General features: G+C 46.4%; 2 protein-coding genes across 3 annotated transcripts; one reads left to right on the forward strand and one right to left on the reverse strand.

Annotated features, from left to right (window-relative positions):
* The first annotated feature begins 348 nt into the window (after positions 1-348).
* LOC120689348 (pentatricopeptide repeat-containing protein ATP4, chloroplastic-like) lies at positions 349-18,512 on the forward strand. Its single transcript, XM_039971636.1, has 3 exons — positions 349-371; positions 469-979; positions 18,441-18,512. The coding sequence occupies exons 1-3, from the start codon at positions 349-351 to the stop codon at positions 18,510-18,512; spliced, it is 606 nt and encodes a 201-aa protein (XP_039827570.1).
* Positions 18,513-22,524: 4,012 nt separating this feature from the next.
* LOC120691253 (cysteine synthase 2) lies at positions 22,525-25,492 on the reverse strand. 2 transcript variants are annotated; one of them, XM_039974284.1, is made up of 6 exons: positions 25,187-25,491; positions 25,016-25,090; positions 24,568-24,711; positions 23,812-24,303; positions 23,492-23,727; positions 22,525-23,091 (listed from the first exon to the last, which is right to left on the reverse strand). In XM_039974284.1, the coding sequence occupies exons 1-6, from the start codon at positions 25,409-25,411 to the stop codon at positions 22,872-22,874; spliced, it is 1,392 nt and encodes a 463-aa protein (XP_039830218.1). In that variant the 5' UTR covers positions 25,412-25,491; the 3' UTR covers positions 22,525-22,871. The 2 variants fall into 2 exon arrangements, with proteins under 2 accessions (XP_039830218.1, XP_039830219.1); XM_039974285.1 differs by having other exon boundaries at positions 22,535-23,091; positions 23,492-23,721; positions 25,187-25,492.
* Between the last annotated feature and the right edge of the window lie 209 nt (positions 25,493-25,701).

Genomic DNA, 25,701 nt, shown 5'->3' on the forward strand with positions numbered 1-25,701 from the left:
TGAGCTACTTCAGCTAATACTACATAGCAGCAGAAAGAAGATTAGTTTTTTTGTCTTTATTTTATTTAGGTGTGAGAAGATCAGTCATATAAGGGTCACAGTTGAATGATACTTTGATACTAAAAGGATTATGTAGGATTAGGGCAGCCTACAGCAGTATATGTGCCTCTAACGCATCCTCAATGCTCCTCGAGTCCTTGTTGGCTTAATTTTCTTTACATACTATTACAAACCTCACTGAATCCAAACTTTTGTTATAGTATGCAGGGTTAATCTCAACTGAAAACGTCAGCACAAGTACTAGACAAGTAGCAGATACCAAGGTAGGTACCTACTATAACTTCAAGGATGGCCCAGTTACAAGAATTTCTGTAATTGATGTTTTTTTTTATAATCCACCAAGGTTGCTTTCTAGCGATGCCTAAGAGCAAGATGGAATAATAGGTGCACTATTATTTCTATTGCCAGGTGCCACTGCAATATCACAACATGCTGCGGCCTGCCCAGCAAGGCCGTGGAGTGGTTCGAGAAGATGCCGGAGTTCGGGCGCTCCCCGGACATGCTCACGTACTCCGCGGTGATCGACGCGTACGGCCGCGCCGGGAACGCCGAGGCGGCCCTCCGCTTGTACGACCGCGCCCGCTCGGAGAAATGGCAGCTCGACCCTGTGATCTGCTCGACGGTGATCAAGGTACACTCGACCACCGGCAACTTCGACGGTGCACTCAACGTGTTCGAGGAAATGAAGGCGGCCGGGGTGAAGCCAAGCCTTGTCGTGTACAACACAATGTTGGACGCCATGGGCCGTGCAATGCGACCATGGGTGGTGAAGACTATACACCGAGAGCTGGTTGATCAGCAGGTGCAGCCCAGCAGGGCGACATACTGTTGTCTTCTGCACGCTTACACCAGGGCGCGCTATGGTGAGGACTCCATGGCTGTGTACCGGCTGATGAAGGGCGAGGTGATGGACATCGATGTGATTGTCACACCCGGTTTTAAGGACAAAACCGAATGTATATCTATATGTATGTCAGAATCAAGTTTCATACATATAGAGACATCATAAGTGAATAATCAGTAACAGTATCACGTAAAAGAGAAAATAAAACAATTAAAAGACTATCAGAGTTATACAGCTTATCCTGGAAACGGAGGCTTCAAACTTCACAGGCAATCGACTGGGGGTTGCGTACACCTAGAACTCAGTATCATCTTCAAAATTCTTCACAGCAACTTTCTCTTCTGAGCAGCAGTAAGTAAGGGTGAGTACACTTATGGTTGGTACTCAGCAATGCCACAAGAAATAACCAGAATGTGATTTATATCCATCTTTAAGTTTATTAATCATGTGAGGGTCCAAGCCTGTAACACCCCGGGTGTTTACACAGTAATTTAATTAGGTGCCTGCACAGTAATTGTGTAGGTTTGCTATACATTATGTGCTTGATTTAAGTAAAAAGGATCTTTTTGTAATTATGAAAGGTTATATGTGTAATTATGATTTTATGTAAGGTCCTTTCTGCAGTTGTGTTGAATAGGTTGTGTATTTATAGCTTTAGTGGAGGGTGTTTATGCAAAATTGCAGTGCATTTAATGCATGGCAGCCATTTTTGCTTTTGAGTCTAGAGTTGAAGTGATTTTGCGTTGAAAAAGACAAATTTCCTAGAATTTAAAATCTCTTCAATGATTTTAATTTTAGCTCTTGAATCTTTGGTCAAATAAATTTTTGCACAACATCAAAGTTGTAGATCTTAAAAAGTTGAACAACTTTCATGTTGGGCACTTTTTCATTTGAGCTTTAGTTTAAAAGTTATTGCTTGTTTACAGAGAGGTCCCTGGAATTTTTGGTAATTACAAATCGACCCTTATGACCATCTCCCACCTCCCTGCTCTGCTTCTCGCCGCCGGCGCCACCGACAGCGCCGCTGCCGATGCCTTCCCGGCCATTCCGGCCATTACTCCGCCGTGCGCTGGCGCCCACGCGTCGCGGACGACCACCTCCCCCTCCTGTTGCCTCGCGCTGGCCCTCTTCTTTCCTTGCCACGCGCCCCGCCGCTTCCAGAACCACCCCGTCGGCCGCCACCGCGACGCCGCCGTGGAACGGCCGCTGCAGAGCACGCCGCCCTCTTCTAGCGAGCGCCTAAGCACTACATAAACCCCAGCAGTCGATTTCGTTCGTCCCTTCGCTCTCTCCTCGCTCCCACGCCGCAGAACGCCTCCGCCGCCCTGCTTGAACCCCGGCGAGCTCCACCCCGCCACGGAGCCGCCAACCCAGACCCGCTCCACCCCTACAGCCCCCACTTTTAGCACCGCCTCGACCTCGCGCAGCTCCCAGGCCTTTTCCCCTCGCCTAAACCTCACCGGAGCCACCCCGCCGCCGTGCTCCGAGCCCGCAAGCCGCCGCTCGCCGTCGACACCCCACCTCCGACCGCCCTAGCCTCGATTCCAAGCACCCAGAGGTGCGCCTTGAACCCGTGAGGCTCACGCACCCCTCCACCCTCGCCGCCGGTGAGCCCCTCGCCGGGAAACGACCGGTCAAACCCCTCCTCCCCTCTCTGACCCGGCCGGGGACGTCGGTGTTAGAATTTGGAAAAGCCCAGGGGGCTGTCTGCGAAGCTCTAGACTCAGAGGAATAGTGCTCTAAGGACTTGTTTGAAATAGTTTGCTGTGATCTTTGAAATTCAATATCAATTTGTAGAAAATTCGTAAAATAGCAAATCTTGATGTTTTGGAATCCTCTTGAAGAGCTCTATGCAGTAGAACCATAATATGTTAGGCTTTAGTTACAAGTTTTTGCTGTAGATTTTGATTTGTGTTATTAGGTATATAAATACTTGTTCTTTAATCTTTTTCTTATCTGATGCTTGAAAGCTTGTATTGCTCTGAAATTTTTGTGGTGGTTGAATCATGTTACACTAGTTTTGCTATAAAAATTTCATGATCAGTTCTTTGTTGTAGCTATTTATTTGATTTAATCCTTGTTTAGTATACTTTATTTATAATAAATAGTTTCTGTTCTTGTTAAATCCTGAAAATATTCCTGAGTGTTCATCTGGAGAATATTAGCTTTTCCAGGAAGTTTGAGCCTTAGTTCATTACTAGAACAGGAGCTAAAATTGAATCTTGCTAAACTGATGTCTGTTTTGTTTATTTTCTCAGAATTAATTCCGTGTAGATAAAATCATGAAAAAATTTACAGTAGGTAAATCATCCCTGTGTAGATCTCCTGTTAAATTTTAAGCTTCTGTTTGGCTCTAGTTTGATCTGTATAATTCAAGCTTGTACTAGGTGTTTCCTGCATAAATGATTTATTGTGATTAAATGGTTACATATCTTGGCATGATTTTTGTAGAGTAGATTACTTTGTTCATGTTCTGTTTAGTGTAATTTTAGTAGATTTTATTACTATTTGTACTCTGAGTTGTTGATTTATTTACAAACCATGATTTAATCGTATAGGAAATCACCACCACTCATTTTATGAAGTTAGTTAACTTCTTTTGTGCTGTTAATCATGATGCCTTGTGTAGTTAAATTTGTTATTTAACTACTCTATAAACGATTGCCCATGTTTGTTTATAATGTTGTTCTTGCATTACATATAGACACGACTACCTTATCGGACGGGACGTACGAGCTGATCCCGGAATCTGACGGAGGTGATCTCGAAGCTCAAGTGAACACTGCGGAACTAACTGAAGCCCCGGACCAAAGTTCGGAAGAGCCTAGAGCTGAAATAGTTAGCAATTATCGAGAAGGCAAGCCCCGGACATAACCTATACTTCAAATTAATATCATTTACTGTATTATTTTACTTGTGCATTTACAGTTCATAGGAGTTGAATTGAAACCCTAGATGCATGATCCTAGGAACCTATGTACTGAACACTAGACTTGAGTTCGAATAATTGCTAAGCTTATAGGACCGGTAAAAGTCGAGTGATTGCCTGTCACTCGCGAGCTTTATAGGAATTGATTGTTTACTTTCTGTTATCAATATAAGGACGACGGACGGGGTTGTGATCGATATCATGACCTTATGTGATACCCCGTCTGTGTTGATGAACTTACTAAGGTCGCGGTGTGTGGTAGTGCCGGTTAAGTTTTTGAAAGTACTAGCCACATGCCGTAAATATGGTACGCGGCAAGCCTAGTAGCCGATTGGACCGGGGAGTGGATATACCTTTCACTCTCTCAGTAGGGATAGGTTTTATTATTATGTTGCGCAACACTACGACTTCAAGGGACAAGGTTCGGCCTTGGAGCCCTGTAGTCGGGGAGAGTGACACTATCCACAAGCCGGAAAGAAAGGTCAACGGTTGTTTGGGAATGACCCGACGGTGTTCCAGACGTGTGTGTTAGGTTGTCCTTGCAAGGTTGAATTTCGATTCAGAATCGTCCGCCTCTCACGATGAAATGAGACTGCTTAATTGATCTGCCACACAGAGTAATAAGAGCATCAATATTCTTATTAATCTTGATGTTTGCTTAGAAGTTCCACCATGATTGGATAGTAGCTGCTTACATAGAATGGTTAATCAACTAGAATCTTGAAAGCTAAAACTTGAAAGTAAGGACATACTCTTTATTGCTTTTCAGCAAAAGAAAACCAGAGCCTCACAAAGCCTTGCATAGTCTAGCTAAGGTGGGCTACTTATACCCGTTGACGGTTAAGTCTTGCTGAGTATTAGAATACTCAGCCTTGCTGTTGAAACCCTTTTTCAGGTATGAGTTTTGAGGATCAGATCGCTAGCTTGACCTATCCTTGCTCGTTGCCTCCTAGCTGGTCCGTAGAATGGGATACGTCTTCGGCCGGCAATGACTATGACGAGTGATACCATGCTTGGGCTAGCTTGGTATACTTTTGCGACGTGTTGTAGTCATCGTGTTTCATCTTCCGCTGTTTAGACTCTGAACTTATAATCATAGCTTGTATAACTGTTATTTAAGTTGGCTTTGTAATAATGTGTTTAACTAGTTTGTAATCGTTATTATGCCTGAGTTGTAAAATTGTGGTTGTAATATCTCTGAACTTGCCTTCGTGCGGGGTATGCTTGTTCGATCCGAGAATCGGTGGTTGTATCGGGACGTTACCCGACAGACCAAAAATTGTTCCGTTTGAAGTGCGTTTAAGCTAATGTTGCCTTTATGGTGATGGTTTACGCACTTGAGCCGGGATAATTTAGGCGGTTCTGCCACAGCTGGTATCAGAGCTGCAAGCGTACATCAGAGGTGTTGGAACCTTAAAAACCATTTTTCATATAAAATTGGAACCATAAAGAATTTCGGAAAACTACGTTGGATTCGTTAAGAGTTGTGCTTAGAACGTAAAGTCCTAGGGAATTTATGGGAATTAATAGGTGGTTATTTCTGTATGGTTTATGTTATCTGACTTCCAGCACTTTACATTTTGTCAAACCATACTCACAAGCAACTCTTAATTCTTGAAACGACGCACCTACGTGAGGTAAGATTGTAAGGATCCTCAGTCAGCTGAGGGAGTCTGACCTTCCCGTCGGTGATGCGAGCCGAACGCTGCCCTCAAGCAGTGGCTTACTTGAGGTGCTTCCAATATACCGACTATTAGTTGACTATATTGGAAGTAAAGTGTGCTCAGTCAGCTGAGGGAGTCTGACCTTCCCGTCGGCGATGCGAACCGAACGCTGTGCTCAAGCAGTGACTTACTTGAGCTGCTGCCAATATACCGATCTCGATCGACTATATTGGGAGTAAAGGAACTTGTGAATACGCCTCTGAGTAGCGTATGTTAACGTTGGCCATACGGCGGAAATTGTATGGCTGCCGCTTCTATAGTGAGCGGTAATGTTTGGGAACGCTTTCATGAGTGCTGGCATGAAAAGTTCATTGGGTATATATATTTATGTTCTGTCAATCTTAATGCAGGTACGCTAACCACGATTCGATAAGATAAGAACGGTTAGATTGTATCGACTAGCTATATAGGGAGAGCCGTATTTATGAATACTACCGTGCTAACTACGTAAGCCCAACGATAGTTGGCATTTGTTTATCTTGTGAGGACGGTCAGGACGTGCATACATATCTGGTTGATGTTTGATTGGTTCATGATAATTGAGGTTGCTACGTGAGCTTTTTAAGGAATTTCTAGTATGAATCCTTATAAGATAACTGTTAGTGTGCTTAAAACAGGAATGAGTGAAAATTTGATTTTAGTAGCACACTTGTAAAATGTTTAGGTTTCCTTGGATGAAAAATACGGTTTTGAGTCATGCTTTCCTCCTAAGCCCCATCTTGTTGTTTAGTGATCTTTTCATTCCTTAGAATCTCAAATGATGAACCAGTACCGATTGTGGTTTATTATTCTTTGAGTTTGGAACTATATCACCTTTTGACTTAGAATCGTATTTGTTTTTCCGCAGTCTTCTTAAAGCTTTATTTGAGAAGTCTTGAGATAATCACATTACTCACATTTGAATCCTTTTTGATTCAGATGGCGACTTGTTCCCAGGTCTTTTGGGATGAGGAGGGAAATGCTCATACCGACTGTCTGTACTGGGAGGGTTTTCCGAGGATTCTTTGGGATTCACTTCGTATCTTCCACTACCCAGATCCACCCCAGTACACGGGACGCCAGTTTTCGGAGGATGGAATTAAGAAGAACAGAGTTAAAATGACCATTCCTCAGCACCCCACCTTGGAGTGGCCACCGATTGAGATTGAGGTGATTGGGTACCGTCTTGTGGATGCGTTTGAGAAAGCAGCTCTCAACGCTATCACCAGTTTTTGTGAGCACCATCCCGAGGAGGTAGCAGCATATCCTATTGGTTTGTTTCCAGCAGTCAGTGCTGGCAATGCAGAGTGGCTGTTCAGGGTCACACACTTTGGGCACTTGATTGGAGATGTAGCGGATGAGACTATCGAGGCAGTAGTCAGATATATGAATGCTCAGTCGCACTACCAGATACTTCAGCAGCGACACATGGACCAGGTGATAGACTTGGCCCAGAGTTTTCAGCGAGGTCTTCGTTTGAGAGATACCCAGATTCAGGGACTTCAGGATGCCGTTGCTGGGAGGGATCTGGCCATTGCACAGTTTGAGCATCAAGCTATGGAGCATGGTGCTGAGATAGAGCAGCGCAACATAGTTATTGGTTTTCTTCAGGGGCAGGTGAATGAGCTTCAAGCAGATTGGGCTGATGCTTTAGCACATGTTGGTATGCTCCAGGAGCAACTAGATGCCCCAGCTGAGCCTGCAGCAGCAGAGGAGGACCCAGAGGAGATTGAGGGAGTATCTGACTTAGATTCAGAGCACGCACTTGCTGAGCCTAACCCTCAGCCGGATGACTCTTCTTCCGGCAGTGCCTCTTCTGTGGGCAACCTCGACGACTTCTAGGCTCCTTAGACTAGTCCTAGATAGTTCGTGTTTTCTCTTGTTGTAGCTTGTACATAGGAAAGAGATGTTGTAAGATAGCCCTAGGTAGGAGTACCACTTGTTGTATTATATGTGGTAAGGGTGAGTAATATTAGGTTGTAAGACAAATGCTGCTTTGGATGTAATATAAGTAGCGACTACCAGTTTGGAAATCAGGATCTTCCTACTTACCAAATCTCTTCATTTGTGCATGTTCACGCTGTTTGATGAATACAAGATGTTGCAAATTTTTGTGACATGTGTGCTCATCAAATTTAGCATATTGAATCTGTGAGACTAAATTTTAGACCAATCACTTCTATGATCTTTGTTGTTTAGCAGCATAGCACATAGCGATGAAGAGCAAAGTGATAGATTATTTTCTTTACCTTTGGTTCTCAGCATCGAGTCTCTATACGATGGAGCTGACCAGTTTTGATTTATGTGGGTTGCACGGTTATGTGTTGTGCATATTGTGCTACACCGCATCTGATTAAATTTTGCTGATTTTGTTTTGACCAATGTATAATCATTGCACGTACCATTGATTTTGGAAGCGAGAAATATGTATCTAATGGATGTCTTCCATAATTACAGATGGTTGGTCATACACGCGGAACGCCTGATGGCTTCGGTTGTGAAACTGGCAGTGGATCTCAGCAACCACCGCCACCCCCGTCGAATCTGGCCGAGTTAATGGCCATGCAAACAGAGTTGCTTCGCCAGCTAGTCCAAGGGCAACAAAATCAGCCACGCCAACAGTATGGAGGAAGGGAGGCACAACCAGCGGGTTACCAGGAATTCTTTGGTACCCAACCTCCGCTTTTCAGCAAAGCTGATGACCCATTGGATGCCGATGCTTGGCTCCGTACAATCAATTCCAAGTTTGCTTTGTTAGCAGTACCGTGTGTTGATGCAAATAAGGCCCCCTTTGCCGCCCAACAGCTGCGTGGTCCTGCACGTATATGGTGGGATAATTATTGTGCAATGCAGCCTGCTGAACATATCATATCTTGGGAGGAATTCAGAGCTGCCTTCAGATCACTCTTACTGCTCTTCAGCTTTTGCTCACTAGGAACTCTTGATATTCAATCTTCAAACAATGATCCTTCTACTCGGAGCAATCAACGAGCAACCATACAAAGCAAACAAAAAGTTACATCTAAGAACAATACACCAAAATAAAAAGAAAAGCTTTAAAAGAGCGTACTAAAGGATAAGGCTCGCTGCTACGATGATGAGAGCGCAAGAAACACGGAAAACGGAACTAAAACGACGATTCTATGGGATAAACAATGCTTTAAGGATCTAGTCGCGATTAACTATAGAGTTAAGAGCTAGCGGAAAAGATTTGCAAGACACAGAAAACTATGCTAATAGAGGATAACAAGGTCATAAAGCTATCGCACACGTTTCAAGGATCACGTGAGCGCGAGAATCGATGAAAACGGAGTTAAAACGAAGAAGTTATGGCTAAAACAAAATTCTAGGGGCTTATTTGTGAAGAAACAGGGCTTCCAGGGGCTAGATCTGAAGAAACCAGGGACTAAAACGAGATTAAACCTAAACTACAGGGGCTAGCTTGCAAAACTAGGGGTCTCGGACTGCGCGTTCGATTTGAGGAAAAGGCAGGGGCTAAACCAGAAAATAAAGGGCTACCTTGTAAATACTTTTGAAAATGTGTGGATCGCGGGTTGATTTTAGCAAAACAGAAGGGCTCTTTAGCAAAATCGCATAGGGTTGACTGGTATGAGCTTCTTTGACTTGGTTTAGATCTAAACTGGCCACCCGATCTAGATCGAACGGCTAGGATCGATCGGGGCGAGCGGCGGCGCAAGCAGCCGGCGGCGAAGTTGGCGGCGGCGGTTCGCCGGAGCAGGCCGGGATCGGCCGTCCGAGGCTCGGTTCAGCTCGGGACCAGGTCGAGGAGCATGAGCGCGGCACGCTGAAGCCAACTAGGGCTTCCGCGCGGGGCCTAGGCGAGCGGAGAGCGAGCGCGGCGGTGCATGGCCGAGGGGCGGCGCCGGCGAGCACGCCCAGCCGAAACAGAGCAAGAGGGAGGGGGAAGACGGGTCGGCGAGTTCCCCTACCTCGACGCGAAGCTCCAGGATGGCCCGAACTAGGCGAGGGAACGGCGGAGCAACGGCACAATAGTGGCTCCGAGCTCCAAAGCCAACAATGGCGGCGGCGCGCGGAAAAATAGGGTTCTGCGAGGGGAAACGGCGGCTGCGGCTCCTCGATGGGGTTCAAGGGGGTCTAGGGGGTGCTATTTATAGGGGCGGGGCGAGGCCCTTGGCGTGCGGGCCAAGGCAGCCGCGGCGAGCATGGCGCAGGCGGACTCCGGGAGAGTCCGGGTCCTTCCAGTCGGGGAAGAAGACCCCGACAGGTAGACCCCACCTGTCGGCGGGAGAGGACGGGAGAGAAGAGGGGAGCGCGGGCTGGGCTGGCACGCGAAACGGGCCGGGGCAACATGGGCCGCGCGGGGGGGGGGAGGAAAGAAAAAGGAAAAAGGAGGGGGAAGGGAGTTGGGTCGGGCTGAAAAACAGGGTGAGGAAGGAAAAGGTTTTGCATTTTCTGAAAACAACTCAAACACTTCAATTCAAATTCGAATTCAAGAATTCAAATTCGAACCGAACAACAAGCAATAAAACAATGCATTGCAACATGAATGCAAAACAAAACAAACAACCTCATTTAATTCAACCAATCTAATTTTCTTTTATACAAATTTTCCTGTGAAGAAAAATAAATGCTGGGAAAAATTTTAAAACTCTGAGAAAATTGTTGATTTATTTTTAATTTTAATCACATCCTGAAATCCAAAAATTTCAGGGTGTGACAGAACTACTCCTCTTAAAAGGAATCTCGTCCTGAGATTCACAAGGCTAGCAAGAGACAAAGGTTCAGGTGGGCAGCATCCGACACATGTTAACTGTCTTCTCAGCCAATCCTTCTTACAATGTATACTTCTTAATTCCTGGTAACTCATACAAAACACTTCACAGACACTCCGTCTAATTCCACCTTTAACTATCAATTCTCTCCTCAGCTTCGTTGGCACATCTTTCGAAGAATCATTCTTCGTACCTTGATAAAGTGATTTGAGTAGAGTTTGGTTGTTTCTTTCTGGCTTGGGTCTTGTATCACCTCTCAAGTCTTCATGTACTTCTGTCATGGAGTTAATTATCACTTTCTTTTTTTTTACACCAACCGGCAAGATGTCCATCTTCTCCACACTTGAGGCAGTATACTCCAAGATCACGGGATCTGGCCTTCTCATGCTTTGTTGGACATCCATTGGCATAATGCCCTTCTTTACCACATCCAAACACACTCTTTTAGCATACCCATTTCGAATTTCTCATTTTGTGGGACATCTATTGGCATAGTGGCCTTTTTCACCACATTTATAGCACATTACTCTTTTAATACGTCCATCCCGACTACTTTTCTGCTCCTCCACCACTCTTGGTGGAATGGCTTGTACATCAGGATCCTTTTTGGCGGAGGGGTCACAAGGCAGTACTCGGCTTACCGGTTTCGACTACCTCCTACTCCCAGCATGCGGTTAGTACAGTTCAAACATGATCAGCAGGGCCAACAACGGCTCGGTCCTTAACCGACACAGGCGGAACTACACTTCTCCCGCCTGGTCTCATATTCTATTCTTTCTTTCATTCCAAGACTTTCATCCAAAATTAGTACTCATACCTGGGAACATAAAACCATCCTATATCTCGCGAGCAACCAAGAATTACTCGACTTCTACCGAACCCTATCTAGCATAGCATTTCTACCGTCCTATACATACTAGTACAACTCAAGGACACCTAGGGTTCATGCAACTAGGGTTTCAAACAACTCCTAAACGTAATGCATAAGCAATAAATACATATATAGGTGTCATAATTTAAAATTAATAGGATGTGCACCGGGGCTTGCCTTCGGGCCGCTGCACTGAACTGGGGTCAGACGGGCCTTGGGGCGGGTGCGCACACCTCTCCTCTTGGGCTTGCGTCAGCTGCTCCTGCGGTGCCGCGATCACCTCAAATACGGCGCCCTCAGCTGCGGATGCTACACGTATGCATATGAAATAAATGAGTGCAGCCCAAAGATGTAACTATTTTACTTTAACTGAAATACCCTGCGGACTGTCCGCGCCCAAGTGGCGGACCGTCCGCCGTTCACGTATTCAATCCACCAGAGACGACAACGTATCTGGACAAAATCCTAGACTCTACTGCGGACTGTCCGCGCCCAAGCGGCGGACCGTCCTGCAGTACACCTGCACCAGCCTACCCGAGACAATAACGCCTCTGGAAAAATTTCTAAGCTCTACTGCGGACTGTCCGCGCCCAAGTGGCGGACCGTCCGCAGTTCAATCCTGCGAACCCCACCAGAGACACCGTCTCTGGACAACTTTCAACTTTCAACGGCGGACTGTCCGCTCCCCTATAGCGGACTGTACGCAGTTCATTCTGCTAAACCACTAGAGACAACATCGTCTCTGATAAACCTCCCAGGCGGACCGTCCGCGATACCTAGCTTCTGACCCTCGCCCCAGGCGGCAGTAAGTGCGGCGGCGACGGGGGCGGCCGTTCTCCGGCGCCGGCGACGCACCACGGAAGGGGAAAAAGACCGGGAAGCACAAGGAACTCACCACGAATCCATTCCCGCGGTCGGTTCAAGTGCAGGACGACCAGAGAGGCAGATCGACGGTGGAGCAAGCTTCAAGCACCTCCAATGGCGTCCGGCGGTGGTGGGGGCGATTCCGGCCGGGGAGAAGCCGGTCTAGAGGTTGGGTAAGGTGGAGGAGGTGCGAGGAAGGTTCCCGCGCGAGGAATCGAGGTTTGGTGGCCGGAGGAGGGAGATCGATGGAGAAGGGGCGACGACGGCGCGAGCGCTCGGCTCCGCTCGGCTCTGGACGAATTGAGGAGGAAGAGAGAAATGACGAGTGGGTCCCACATCCATCCAGATAAATATCTGGGCGATGCCTGGCGGACTATCCGCCGGCCCCGAGCGGACTGTCCGTGAGGCAGGTGTTACAATCCTACCCCCTAAAAGAAATCTCGCCCCGAGATTTAATGAATGGCAAAAAGGGAGAGTTAGAAATTGGCGTGTACCTCGATAGGCTTGTAGTAATTCCGGACACTTGGATTGGACAAATTCGTCCGTTTCCCAAGTGGCTTCCCGCTCGGAGTGATTGCTCCATTGCACTTTATAGAAATCACTGGTTTGATTCCGAGTGACCCTGGTCTTGTGATCAACAATTTTGATTGGGTACTCCAGATAGACAAAATCGGGCTCCAGTTGCAATTTTTCTATATCAATCACCTTTTCTGTAACACGGAGGCATTTTCGGAGCTGAGAGATATGGAAAATATTATGAACCGCGGATATTTGGGCAGGAAGTTCCAGGTGATATGCTACCGGCCCACACCGCTCAATGATAGGAAAAGGCCCAACATAGCGAGGGGCGAGCTTTCCCTTCACACCGAATCGCTGAACTCCTTTCATTGGAGATACCCGCAAATAGACATGGTCTCCCACTTGGAATGTGACAGATTGACGTTTCTTGTCCGCATAACTTTTCTGTCGAGACTGGGCTATTTTCAAATTCTCCTGTATGAATCGGATTTGTTCTTCTGCCTCACTGGCCATCTCAGGGCCGAACACACTTCTTTCTCCTGCTTCTGACCAATTCATTGGAGTTCTACACCTCCGCCCATACAATGCCTCAAAAGGAGCCATTTTGATGCTTTCCTAATAACTGTTGTTATAAGAGAATTCCGCTAGAGGTAGGTGTAAGCATCTAGGCCCTCAAGGTATGTTTCAGTGATTAATGACAACCATTATTGTGACTAATGAGTTTGTGCAGCTTAATAGATCTTTATCACTCATTTGGTCATATGTCAAAAGAGGCCCCTAAGTTTCGTTATTCAAAAAGGCGATCTCGGTATTCATCTCAAATATATAACAAGACTAAGTATCTTTCTAGTCCTAAGTGTCGTAAGGTTGAGAAGGACACTTAGGTTAGTATAGGTTTTATAGTTTTGTAGTGATCGCACTATTAAGAGGGGTTAATGTCAAGTAACTTGAGCATGGACATGGTCATTTGAAAAATGGATGCACACTATGGTCACTCAGGTTTCTAGAAGTTCAAATAAGTGGTTTTCAACTTATATCTCAAGAATATTGGGATTTCACTCAAGACTCAAATCAGAAAAGGCAAAATCAGAAAAAGTCTATACACTGGTTTAACCGACGCTTCCACTTTTCTATACATCGGTTAAACGCAGTCAGCAGAGTCTGGACAGGTTCTATACACCGGTTAAACCGATGTTGTTTGAATTAACGTCGGTGCATTAGTCCAGAGTTGGTTTTTCCAGGGCATTTCAAGTTCAATACACCGGTTAAACCGATGCTGTTTGAAATGAGACGTCGGTGCAATTGACCAGTGAGATGGTTTCTTCAGGGATTTCAGAAGTTGTACTCACCGGTTAAACCGACGATGGATTTGAGTTAACGTCGGTGCAGTTGTCCAGAGACTTGGTTTTTCAGTTGATCAGTGGACAACTACACTCACCGGTTAAACCGATGATACGTCGGTTAATCTGCCCGAATTGTAACGGCTAGTTTTCAGAATGGGCAGTTTACATTCATCGGTTAAACCGACGCTGGCTATTGGAGGATCGTCGGATTAACCGGCGCTACGCAGTTTTCTGGCAGCTTTTCTCCAACGGCTCTATTCGTGTGAGCTGCCTATTTATACCCCTTCAATGGGTCATTTTGCACTCTCTTGACACCAGGCAACATTCATACACTCATATATTGTTGAGAGCCAACTTGAGCTTCATCATTCACATATTTGCTCATTCAATCATTTAAGGAGCAAGACTAAGGACTTGAGTAGAACGAAGCTTATGTGCATCCGTTCTTGGTGATCGGTTCTTGCTCAAGTGAAGACCCTAGCTTGTTACTCTTGGTGATTGGCAGCACCTAGGCGATCTTGGTGATTGAAGGTGTTTCTTCCGGAGCTTGCCAACGATTGTGGGAGCCCGAAGAAATTTGTACGTGGCTTGAGCTCCACCACGCTGGGAAGGTGAATGGAGACTCTTAGTGAGCGCCCTTGTCTCGGTGACTTGGGAGGTGACAAGACTCTTAGTGAGTGTCACAACGTGGATTAGGGGTGTGTGCCAAACTGCCAATACATCGACACCACGGGAAAAAATCCGGTTGTCTCTTGCCCACTCTTTACTTTCAAGCACTTACTTTCATGCAATTATTCATGTGCTTGACCTTAGAGATCATAGCTTAGCTCTACCTTGCTTAGTTTCATATCTAGTTGTATCTTCATAAGCTTGTGTAGTTTGCTTAGCTAGCCGGTTGGTGAATTGAGCCTCACTAGTATTGCATAGGTTAAGGTTGCTTTACTTTGTTTTACAATTTTGAAAAAGGCTCAATTTACCCCCCTCTTGGTCCATCGATCCTTTCAGTAGGCATTCATCCCATTTCTTGCTATAAGATAGCACACAGGCTCTAAGCATATCCTCTAGAATTTGATTGATTCACTCAGTTTGACCATCGGTCTGAGGATGATAGGCTGAGCTGCGAATAAGCCGAGTACCCAGAGATGCATGCAACTGCTCCCAGAAACGGGCAACAAACTGTGTGCCTCTGTCGGAAATAATCGTCTTGGGTACACCATGAAGACTCACAATCCGAGCCATATATATCTCTGTATATTGATGAGATGAATAACGTGTCTTGACTGGAAGAAAATGAGCGGACTTAGTGAGGCGGTCAACGATAACCCAAATAGAATCATATCCCTTTGACGTGGGAGGCAAACCAACAATGAAGTCCATACTAATATCCTCTCACTTCCACGAAGGAATATCCAAAGGCTGTAGCATACCAGCAGGTTTGAGGTGACTTGCCTTTACTCTTCGACAGATATCGCACTCGGACACACATTTAGCGACCTCGCGTTTCATCCTGGTCCACCAGAACCGCTGCCTAAGATCTTGATACATTTTGTTACTGCCCGGGTGAATTGAATACCTAGAAAGGTGAGCCTCATCGAGAATTTGTTTTCGGAGCTCAAAGTTCTTAGGCACCACTAACCGATCTTTAAACCAAAGAACCCCCTCACTATCTTGATGGAAACATTGCACCTGAGGATCATCCTCACTGAGCCGTTGCCTGATCTTATCCATGCCCACATCATTCTTCTGAGCGGCAATAATCTGATCTCGAAGTGTAGGTGTGAGGGTGATATTAGCAAGTGTGCCCTCAGACACAATAGCCAATTTCATCTTCTCCATCTCTTGACACAAGGTTTCATGTAGAACTGTAGCGGACACGCAGCTACAACTTGCTTTGCGACTTAAGGCATCGGCTACAACATTAGCCTTGCCCGGGTGATAATAAATCTCCAAATCATAGTCTTTAATCAATTCTAACCACCGTCTCTGGCACAAATTTAGCTCGCTCTGGGTAAAAATATACTTGAGACTCTTGTGGTCTGAGTATATATGCACTGGATTGCCCAGAAGGTAATGGCGCCAGATTTTTAATGCATGCACCACTGCCGCTAATTCCAGATCATGAGTAGCATAATTCTCTTCATGCCGTTTGAGGGCTCTGGAGGCATAGACAATCACGCGCTGATCCTGCATAAGGACGCAGCCTAGGCCCGTACCTGATGCATTACAACAAGCATTAATGGCCAAATTAATATCCGGCGAAGACAAACATGAATGAGAATGCAGCCGAGATCCGTACCTGATGCATCACAATACACATCAAAAGGCCGGGTGATATCTAGCTGAGCGAGGACAGGGGCAGATGTCAGAAGCCTTCTCAAAGTCAGAAAGGCTTGCTCACATTTGTCGTCCCAACTAAATCTCACCCCTTTCTTGAGTAACTCAGTCATGGGCCTAGTAATTTTAGAGAACTCTGGTACAAACCGGCGATAATAGCCTGCTAGCCCAAGGAAACTCCTGATCTCTGAGACAGACTCTGGAGTTTTCCAATTCAGGACATCCTGAATCTTGCTAGGATCAACAGAAATCCCCTTGTATGAGATGATGTGGCCCAAGAACTGGACTTCCTTGAGCCAGAAATCACATTTACTGAATTTGGCATACAACTTGTGTTCCCGCAGGCGCTGAAGCACAATGCGGAGATGTTCTGCATGCTTTTCTTCATTCTTGGAAAATATCAGGATGTCATCAATGAAAATCACGATGAACTTGTCTAGCTCGGGCATGAACACCGAGTTCATGAGATACATGAAATGAGCAGGGGCATTGATTAGCCCAAAAGACATGACCAGATATTCAAAAAGTTTGTATCTGGTGGAAAAAGCCGTCTTGGGAATATCTTCAGCTCTAATCTTTATCTGATAATAGCCAGAGCGGAGATCAATCTTGGAAAATACTTTGGCCCCGAATAGCTGATCAAACAGAATATCAATCCGGGGAAGTGGATACTTATTCTTGATTGTGACGGCATTCAGAAGTCTATAGTCCACACACAACCTGAGGCTTTAATCTTTCTTTTTCACAAAGAGTGCAGGACAGCCCCAAGGTGACGTGCTAGGACGGATATAACCCTTATCAAGCAATTCCTACAATTGTTTCTTTAATTCTTCTAATTCATTAGGTGGCATCCGATATGGCCTCCTGGAGATTGGTGTCGTGCCCGGTTGCAGTTTAATAGCAAACTCCACAGCACGGTCAGGTGGCATGCCCGGCAATTCATCCGGAAAAACATCCGGGTATTCACATACCACTGGTATATCCTCTAGCTTCTTGCCCTCGGCGTGGTGCACCGCATGGACCAACGGGGCGGAGCTCATAAGACTCAAGATCATCGAACCATGAATAGGAGAGTTGATGTGCACAGATCGAGAAACAGTGTCAAGAATGACTCTGTGAACTCCCATCCAATTCATGCCAAGAATAATATCTATCTTCTGGGATGGCAACACTATAAGCTGAGTGGCAAAAATCCTTCCCTGTAACTGCAAGGGTACTTATCTAACAAGTTGATTAGTAATCAAGTGCCCCCCGGGTGAGTGAATACTATATGGCCTGTATATGCTCTCCACATCTAATCCCAATCTGCTTACACATTCCTTGCTAACAAATGTGTGAGACGCCCCAGAATCAAATAGTACAGAACGGGGTGTCCATTAATAGAGAACGTACCCGACATCACTGATGCTCCCTCAGGGATGGCCTCGAAGGTGGTATAGTGCACCTGCCCTGGCTTGAAGTGAGCCACTTGCTGCTTTTGGTTTTGCTGGCTTGATTTCTGACCTTGCTTAGGTGGCATTGGGTAGTTACGGGCGAAGTGTCCCGATTGCCCACAGTTGTAACAAGGGAACAAATTGGGGCGTACCCCCAGCTGCTGCACCCAGACCTTCTGCTCATTCTGCTGAGGAGCAGGAGGCCTGACTGTCCCCTATGGCTGAGTGTACTGAGGTGCCCGATAACCCCACTGCTGCTGTGGTTGGTGCTGAAAAGGAGCTCGCTGTGGGCCCGACTGCACCAGGCGGAACCTCTGAGGAGCACTACTAGAAGACCCCACGGCCGGTGACTTTCTCTTCTTCTCTTCTTTATGAGCTAGATGGGCATCCTCCTGAACGATAGCCCCATTGACTAGCTCACTAAAAGTGTTGAACTTGAACATCGCCAGGCGATCCTGGAGCTTGCTGCTAAGCCCCTGCCTGAAACACGCCTGCTTCTTCTCATCAGTATCCACGTGATAACCGGCGTACTGTGAGAGCGTATTGAAATTCTGGGCATATTGCATCACATTGTTGTTACCCTGCTTTAGGGCCAGGAATTCAGTGAGCTTCCTGCGAATGACCCCTGCAGGAATATGGTGTGCTCTGAAAGCTTCCTTGAACTCATTCCAAGAAAACCGAGTGCCAGCAGGAAACATAGCCACGTGGTTGTCCCACCACGTGCGTGCGGGACCCCTGAGCTGTTGTGCTGCATATGACGCCTTGTCATTGTCATTGTCATTGTAGGGGTACAGCGTGAACTTGGACTCTATGGTCTTAAGCCAGCTGTCGGCCTCCAACGGCTCGTCGGCCTTGTGAAACAGCGGCGGCTAGGTCCCCAGGAACGGGTGGCTAGTGGTGAGGCTCAGGCCGCGGCGCTCTGCCCTGCTGCACGAGCTCACGGAGGAGTGCGGTCTGCTCGTCGCGACCGGTGAGCATGGCCGCAATGGCCTGGGCCAACTCAAGAGGGTTCGGTGGTTCTCCCATTCTGCATTCAACCATGACGAGGTTAGTTCCATAATTCAGATAAATTAAGACAAAACCGATAGTAACTAATCTTTTCTATTCATGGCACAATGCAGAATGTAGAGCCTCAACACAATTCTGAATAATGCTGGCAGGCGGGGCCAGGCGATCGATCGGCGCAACCAGTTGGTCTGACCGAGCTGCCCTGGTCCAGCCGAAAATGGTATGGCGGACTGTCCGCAGTACATGGGCGGACCGTCCGCTTTACCAAAAATCCGGCTAACCGAACCGTCCGCTGAGATTCTGCGGACTGTCTGCTGTTCATAATGTCAACCCAACTCCGTTTCAAATGGTTCTGGGAAAATTTTCTTTAATGTCTGGCGGACCGTCCGCTTGTCAGGACCGGACCGTCCGCGCAACACATTTTAGACTGCCTAACGGTGTTCTCCGGTCCGACCGAAACGCTTTCACAACCCACTCGCACCACGCCCCTACAACCTTACGACCCGAACGTCACCTACAAAGGTCCTTAAGACCCTAAACCCACCCCCATCAACTTCTATGTAAAAGTTTCAAAAACACTATAACTGAGGTGCATGCTCGCCCTACGTTCTTTCTAATAAATTTTTTTATACTTTTGAAAAACTTTGAAACTAGTCATGCCCGTACCACCCTCGGTGCGTTTCGGCTCTGATACCAGCTGTGACGGAACCGCCAAACTAAAACTCTAATTAAGTGTAATGGCCGTCATTTGAACACATCGGGCTCATTAGCTTAACGGCTTAATTTGGCGATCCTTTCTCAACCCACGTCCCGATCGAAACATCACCGATAGTCTCACGCGAAGGTGGGCGCAGATGGTACAAGCACGACACATATTTGAAAATACAACAAATATACATAATACTTTATTTTAAGTTTTACAAACCAAGAGTGAATAAATATATAATTTACAAACTTTGCATTACTGAAATCCGGGTTCAACTAGAGGAAAGAGACCCTACAACTAACAAAAGTGTGCCCTAGGAAGATCCCTAACTAAACGTGTGGCTCCACAACCTCCCATCCCTCAGCATCCCGGCGGATGAACTTGGCGCGGCAGGGACAGAAGTCTACGTCTGCGTGCCCTGAAATAATTGTGGCAATAAACCCTGAGTATACTAATACTCAGTAAGGCTTACTCGACCAGTGGGTATAACTTAGCCCACATAGCTAGACATGCAAGGCTTTTGGCTGGTGGTTATTTTGCTGAAAACGGCGACTAAAGTTATTCCTCACTTTCCTTGTTTTAGCCCAAATTCTATATAAATTAACATAGTCTAATATTTGCATAACCAAATCTAGAGCAAACATAACGTAACAATAAAAGATATATCAAAAGTTCATCAATATGGGTATAACCGTTTTTCTCCAAAACAACACTACGCTGCGACGCAGTGACCAAGGTGCTCATATCCGAGAGCGACTGACGGCGAATCGATTCGATTTAACCTTGCAAGGTGGACCTAACCAACACGGCACGCATTTGCCCCGTCGGACTATACATGCCAACCATTCCCCTCCCTGCCTCGAACTAAAGAACCGCCCCACCTGCATATAGTCAGCCGAGCCCTACGAGAGACCACCAAAAGTAAACATATGCATCCCAATTCTCCGCGGCCACTCGACTCGCCCTAAGGGGTGGGTAGAAGTTCTGTACTTTCGAAACAAGGCAGTACTCGGCTTACCGGTTTTGACTACCTCCTACTCCCGGTATGCGGTTAGTACAGTTCAAACATGATCAGCAGGGCCAACAACGGCTCGGTCCTTAACCGACACAGGCGGAACTACACTTCTCCCGCCCGGTCTCATATTCTATTCTTTCTTTCATTCCAAGACTTTCATCCAAAATTAGTACTCATACCTGGGAACATAAAACCATCCTATATCTCGCGAGCAACCAAGAATTACTCGACTTCTACCGTCCTATACATACTAGTACAACTCAAGGACACCTAGAGTTCATGCAACTAGGGTTTCAAACAACTCCTAAACGTAATGCATAAGCAATAAATACATATATAGGTGTCATAATTTAAAATTAATAGGATGTGCACCGGGGCTTGCCTTCGGGCTGCTGCACTGAACTGGGGTCAGACGGGCCTTGCGCCGGGTGCTCACAGCTCTCCTCTTGGGCTTGCGTCGGCTGCTCCTGCGGTGCCGCGATCACCTCAAATACGGCGCCCTCAGCTGCGGATGCTACACGTATGCATATAAAATAAATGAGTGTAGCCCAAAGATGTAACTATTTTACTTTAACTGAAATACCCTGCGGACTGTCCGCGCCCAAGTGGCGGACCGTCCGCCGTTCACGTATTCAATCCACCAGAGACGACAACGTCTCTGGACAAAATCCTAGACTCTACTGCGGACTGTCCGCGCCCAAGCGGCGGACCGTCCGCAGTACACCTGCACCAGCCTACCAGAGACAACAACGCCTCTGGAAAAATTTCTAAGCTCTACTGCGGACTGTCCGCGCCCAAGTGGCAGACCGTCCGCAGTTCAATCCTGCGAACCCCACCAGAGACACCGTCTCTGGACAACTTTCAACTTTCAACGGCGGACTGTCCGCTCCCCTATAGCGGACTATCCGCAGTTCATTCTGCTAAACCACCAGAGACAACATCGTCTCTGAACGAAAACTATTTGACCGGCGGACTGTCCGCACCTCCCAGGCGGACCGTCCGCGATACCTAGCTTCTGACCCTCGCCCCAGGCGGCAGTAAGTGCGGCGGCGACGGCGGCGGCCGTTCTCCGTCGCCCGCGACGCACCACGGAAGGGGAAAAAGACCGGGAAGCACAAGGAACTCACCACGAATCCATTCCCGCGGTCGGTTCAAGTGGAGGACGACTGGAGAGGCGGATCGACGGTGGAGCAAGCTTCAAGCACCTCCAATGGCGTCCGGCGGTGGTGGGGGCGATTCTGGCCGGGGAAAAGCCGGTCTAGAGGTTGGGGAAGGTGGAGGAGGTGCCGAGGAAGGTTCCCGCGCGAGGAATCGAGGTTTGGTGGCCGGAGGAGGGAGATCGATGGAGAAGGGGCGACGACGGCGCGAGCGCTCGGCTTTGGACGAAGTGAGGAGTAAGAGAGAAATGACGAGTGGGTCCCACATCCATCCAGATAAATATCTGGGCGATGCCTGGCGGACTGTCCGCCGGCCTCGAGTGGACTGTCCGCGAGGCAGGTGTTACCCTCTCCGTCGGCACGGCACTGACCACGCTGCACGTCTGGATGAACGACCTGGACACGGCGCTGCAGAGCGGCGGCGAGGGGCTGCCGCCTTTGCTGGGGATCCACACGGGGCAGGGGAAGAACACGTACTCGGACAGAAGACTGGCGGCCATGTTCGAGGCGCATCTGAAGGAGCTCGACGCGCCGTTCCACGAGGCACCCGACAAGGCCGGCTGGTTCTTGACGACGAGCGTTGCTGCCAAGCACTGGTTGGAGACGAAGAAGGCGTCTGAATTAGTAGCTGTGTAAACTGGTTAATTTAGGGCGTATACATAGGATTTTTCTGTGTATAATCTGCAGGTGCTCTCGATCCTATACCTTCTCGACAGATTTCTGCAGGTAGATGCTCTATTGCTTCCTTGTAGTTTCAAAAGACCCCTTTGTACTGCTTTCATCAAAGATGGTAACAGACCAAGGAGCACCAGCTTCGGCTCACCATTCAATTGAGAAAGTAACAACTGTTTTTTCAACATTAGCATGATTTTTTTTCAGAACACAAATGCTTGGCCACTAGGTATCGGGAATCAAAACTTGATAACACCAAGCAAGTAAAAATGAAAAGTATAGTGCTCGAGCAAAATGATGTCATGCAAAGCGTAAAACAAAATAGCTCCTTGAAACCATTTCAAAATGAAAAATGTATATATAACAGTTGTTTGCAGTAAAGATGCTCAATGCAGCATTCTTTACTGAACACAGCCTCAACAATTATATTGAAACAATAATAATTAAAAAAAACTGGCTATCCGAAGCCTATCAAATATCAATGCCTAGTTATACTATTATTAGTACTAACATACATCAGTCTTTCGTCCATTAGGGTTTATCGAGAAATTATATGTAGGCATATTCTCATGCTGTGAGCTATTCAGTGTTCACTGCATCATTTCAGTCGCAGGGAGCATGCCAACATTGCTCAATTTGAGAATTCCTGTGAAATTTGCTCATTTATCGAGAAATTCCAGACCAGTAGCTGTTGGTGTCAATCCATGATCAGCCAAATACTGGTCATTGAAGAATTTGCTTAGATGCCTCATCCCACTGTCACAGAGAATTGTCACAATTGTATGCCCTGGACCCAAATCTCGAGCAACTCTTACAGCTCCAACACAATTCATGGCTGAAGAACTCCCAAGAAATAGCCCATCATTTCTCAGCAAGAACCTAAGTTATGTTCCAAGTAAATTGAGGTCATATAATCCGTATTTCGCATCCAAATCTGTAAGATGAAATACTAAAATCTGCTAACTACAACCATTAGCTTTCCATTCATTGCTCCCAATTCCCCAATTCCCATCAAGTGGGATGTTGATAACACTGATTGTTACTTCTAACAAATGCTTAATCCAACAGTTGATTGTTGTGAATTGTGATAAGACGAAGGCAGAATGCAACAAGTGAAGATATGTGGAATGCTGTAACAAAATAAAAAATGCTTCTAGTTGAATATATTAACAGGTAATACGAAGCAAAAATTGCAATGCTGAGCTAACTTCTGCATGCCCATTGTTATAACAGATCAGAACGCTTGGACATCGACAAAAAATTTCAACTGGGTGTGTACCTTGACATCTCGACAGCTTCCCTATCTGTTCCTCGATAAGCTCCATCCAGTTCCGCCATCATGAAATTTCTAGTAACCCTGTTGATTCCTATTCCTTCAGTAATAGTATCAAAGGGGTTCTTCAGCCTTTTCCCCTCAGCCTCCTCTTTTGTGTACATTACCCCTCTAGTAACCTTATTGAACAGACCAGATCCAGGTGGGTCCATCAAAAAACATTTGATGCTCCTGTTCTTTTCCTAAGAATGGGGTATCATAGTGATAAAAATATATTTACCAGAGAGAAAATATATAACAAACAAATAAATAAATAAGCACCTAACCTTAAGATATCGTGAGACTCCAGCAATTGTACCACCAGTACCAGCTGCGGCAACGAAGGCATGCAGGGATCCTTTAGTTTGTTCCCATATCTCAGGACCAGTCCATTCATAATGTGCTCGGTAATTTGCCATATTCTCAAACTGGTCGGCAAAGAAACCTCCTTTCGAATCAGAACTCGGATCACATCCTTTTGAATCAGAACTTGGATCACATTTACTGTTGTGTGGCATTTTCGTACTGACATGTGTTTGATCATTATTTTGTGTCTTTTTCGACTCACTCTGCATAGTTGCCAACTTGTCATCCATCATCTTAGAATTTATATGATCTAAACCATTAGTTTGTGTCTCATTTGATTCTCTCTGCTTTGCTGCTAATTTGTTTGCTTCTAATGCCCTTCTTCTGGCAATATTGACAAAATGGTCTCTGTGAGTGATTGAAACAGGGCGCACTCGTTCAACTGTAGCTCCAAGCGCCTCAATTATTTGAGACTGGAAAACAATATCATAAGTAAATTATATGCACAGGAACAAAGCAACAAACACTAAAAAAGAGAATTGCTGACTGCTAAGCTGCATAACCTCGTATGGAATTACAGCCACTAGCTTGTGACAGTCTTAGCATAAATGCTAATTGAAGCATCTATTCAACTGGTCATATCAAAAGAATAAATTGAGTAGCAGTACCAGATGCTACAAGATAGAATGTTCTACGAGGCAAAACAAAAATTCTCAGAAATCATATAACTTCCCTACCTTCTCAATGGCAGCATCATCAGGAATAACAACATGACACCTACAGCCATAAGCGGGAGCAACAGTAGCCAAGCTAATAGCTGTGCTTCCAGCACTCCCCTCTGTTACAGTACCACCACAGATGAGATCTCCAGATTCTAAAGCCTGGGAATGATAAAAGCTCTAGTGTCATTAAGTTATAGCAATAAATAGAAGAACAATGAGTGGATATAGCAAGGATCCTACGACCCATCAGTTAAAAAGGTGAAATAGAACATAATTGTGCTTTTTTCAATTGGAGATACGAGGTCGAAATTAAAAGTTCCATGCTTTCTCCAGAAACTAAAAGACGTAACTTAATCCACCAACATGCTAAGTACCAATTCTGCGACTTCTCACCATGAACTCTGCAATTATCCCCCTCCTAACAAATCATTTTTTTCGATCTAGATAGAATCGCGGAAGTTACCTCCTCGATGATCTTAACCGCAACGCGGTCCTTCACGCTGCCTCCCGGGTTCAGGAACTCGGCCTTCCCCAAAATCTGCAACCCAAGGAAGAACAGTTGCAATTCGCCCACCTCCAGAACTTGCTCAGGCAGCAAAGCCGAGAAAAATAAATAAAATATCCACATGCCTACCTCGCACCCTGTGGCATCAGAGAGGCTGTTGATGCGGACGAGGGGCGTGTTGCCGATGGCCTCCACGAGACCCCTCCGTCGCGTCCGCCGGCCGCTCGCGCAAGAGGGCCTAGCTGTTCGAGCCCACGGGAACTTGAGGATACTATTGTGGAAGAGGAGATAGCAGGTTATCAGGGAGACGGCGGCGGCCGCGGCGGCCGCTCCTGCCGCCGTCGCAGCCGCCATAGCGAGCGAGCGAGCGAGCAAGGAGCAAGCGAGAGAAGAGAACCAGCGTCTCGACAGCCGTGGTATAATGGGCCAGCTGAAGAGGACTAACGGACCGCGGTATAAGTAATAGGCCAACAGCGTTGAGGCCCATCCCGCTATGACGGTTAAGTTTTTTTTCTTAAGAAATGACGGCTGTTGTTTTTTCTTTTTAAGAAAAAAGGAAATGACGGTTGTTGATTCAGTTATCTCTACAAATTTTGAGCCTAGAAGAGACGTAAAGATATAGAGTAACATGGAATTATTTTTTG

Source organism: Panicum virgatum, chromosome 9N (assembly GCF_016808335.1).
Source record: "Panicum virgatum strain AP13 chromosome 9N, P.virgatum_v5, whole genome shotgun sequence".
NCBI lineage: Eukaryota > Viridiplantae > Streptophyta > Magnoliopsida > Poales > Poaceae > Panicum > Panicum virgatum.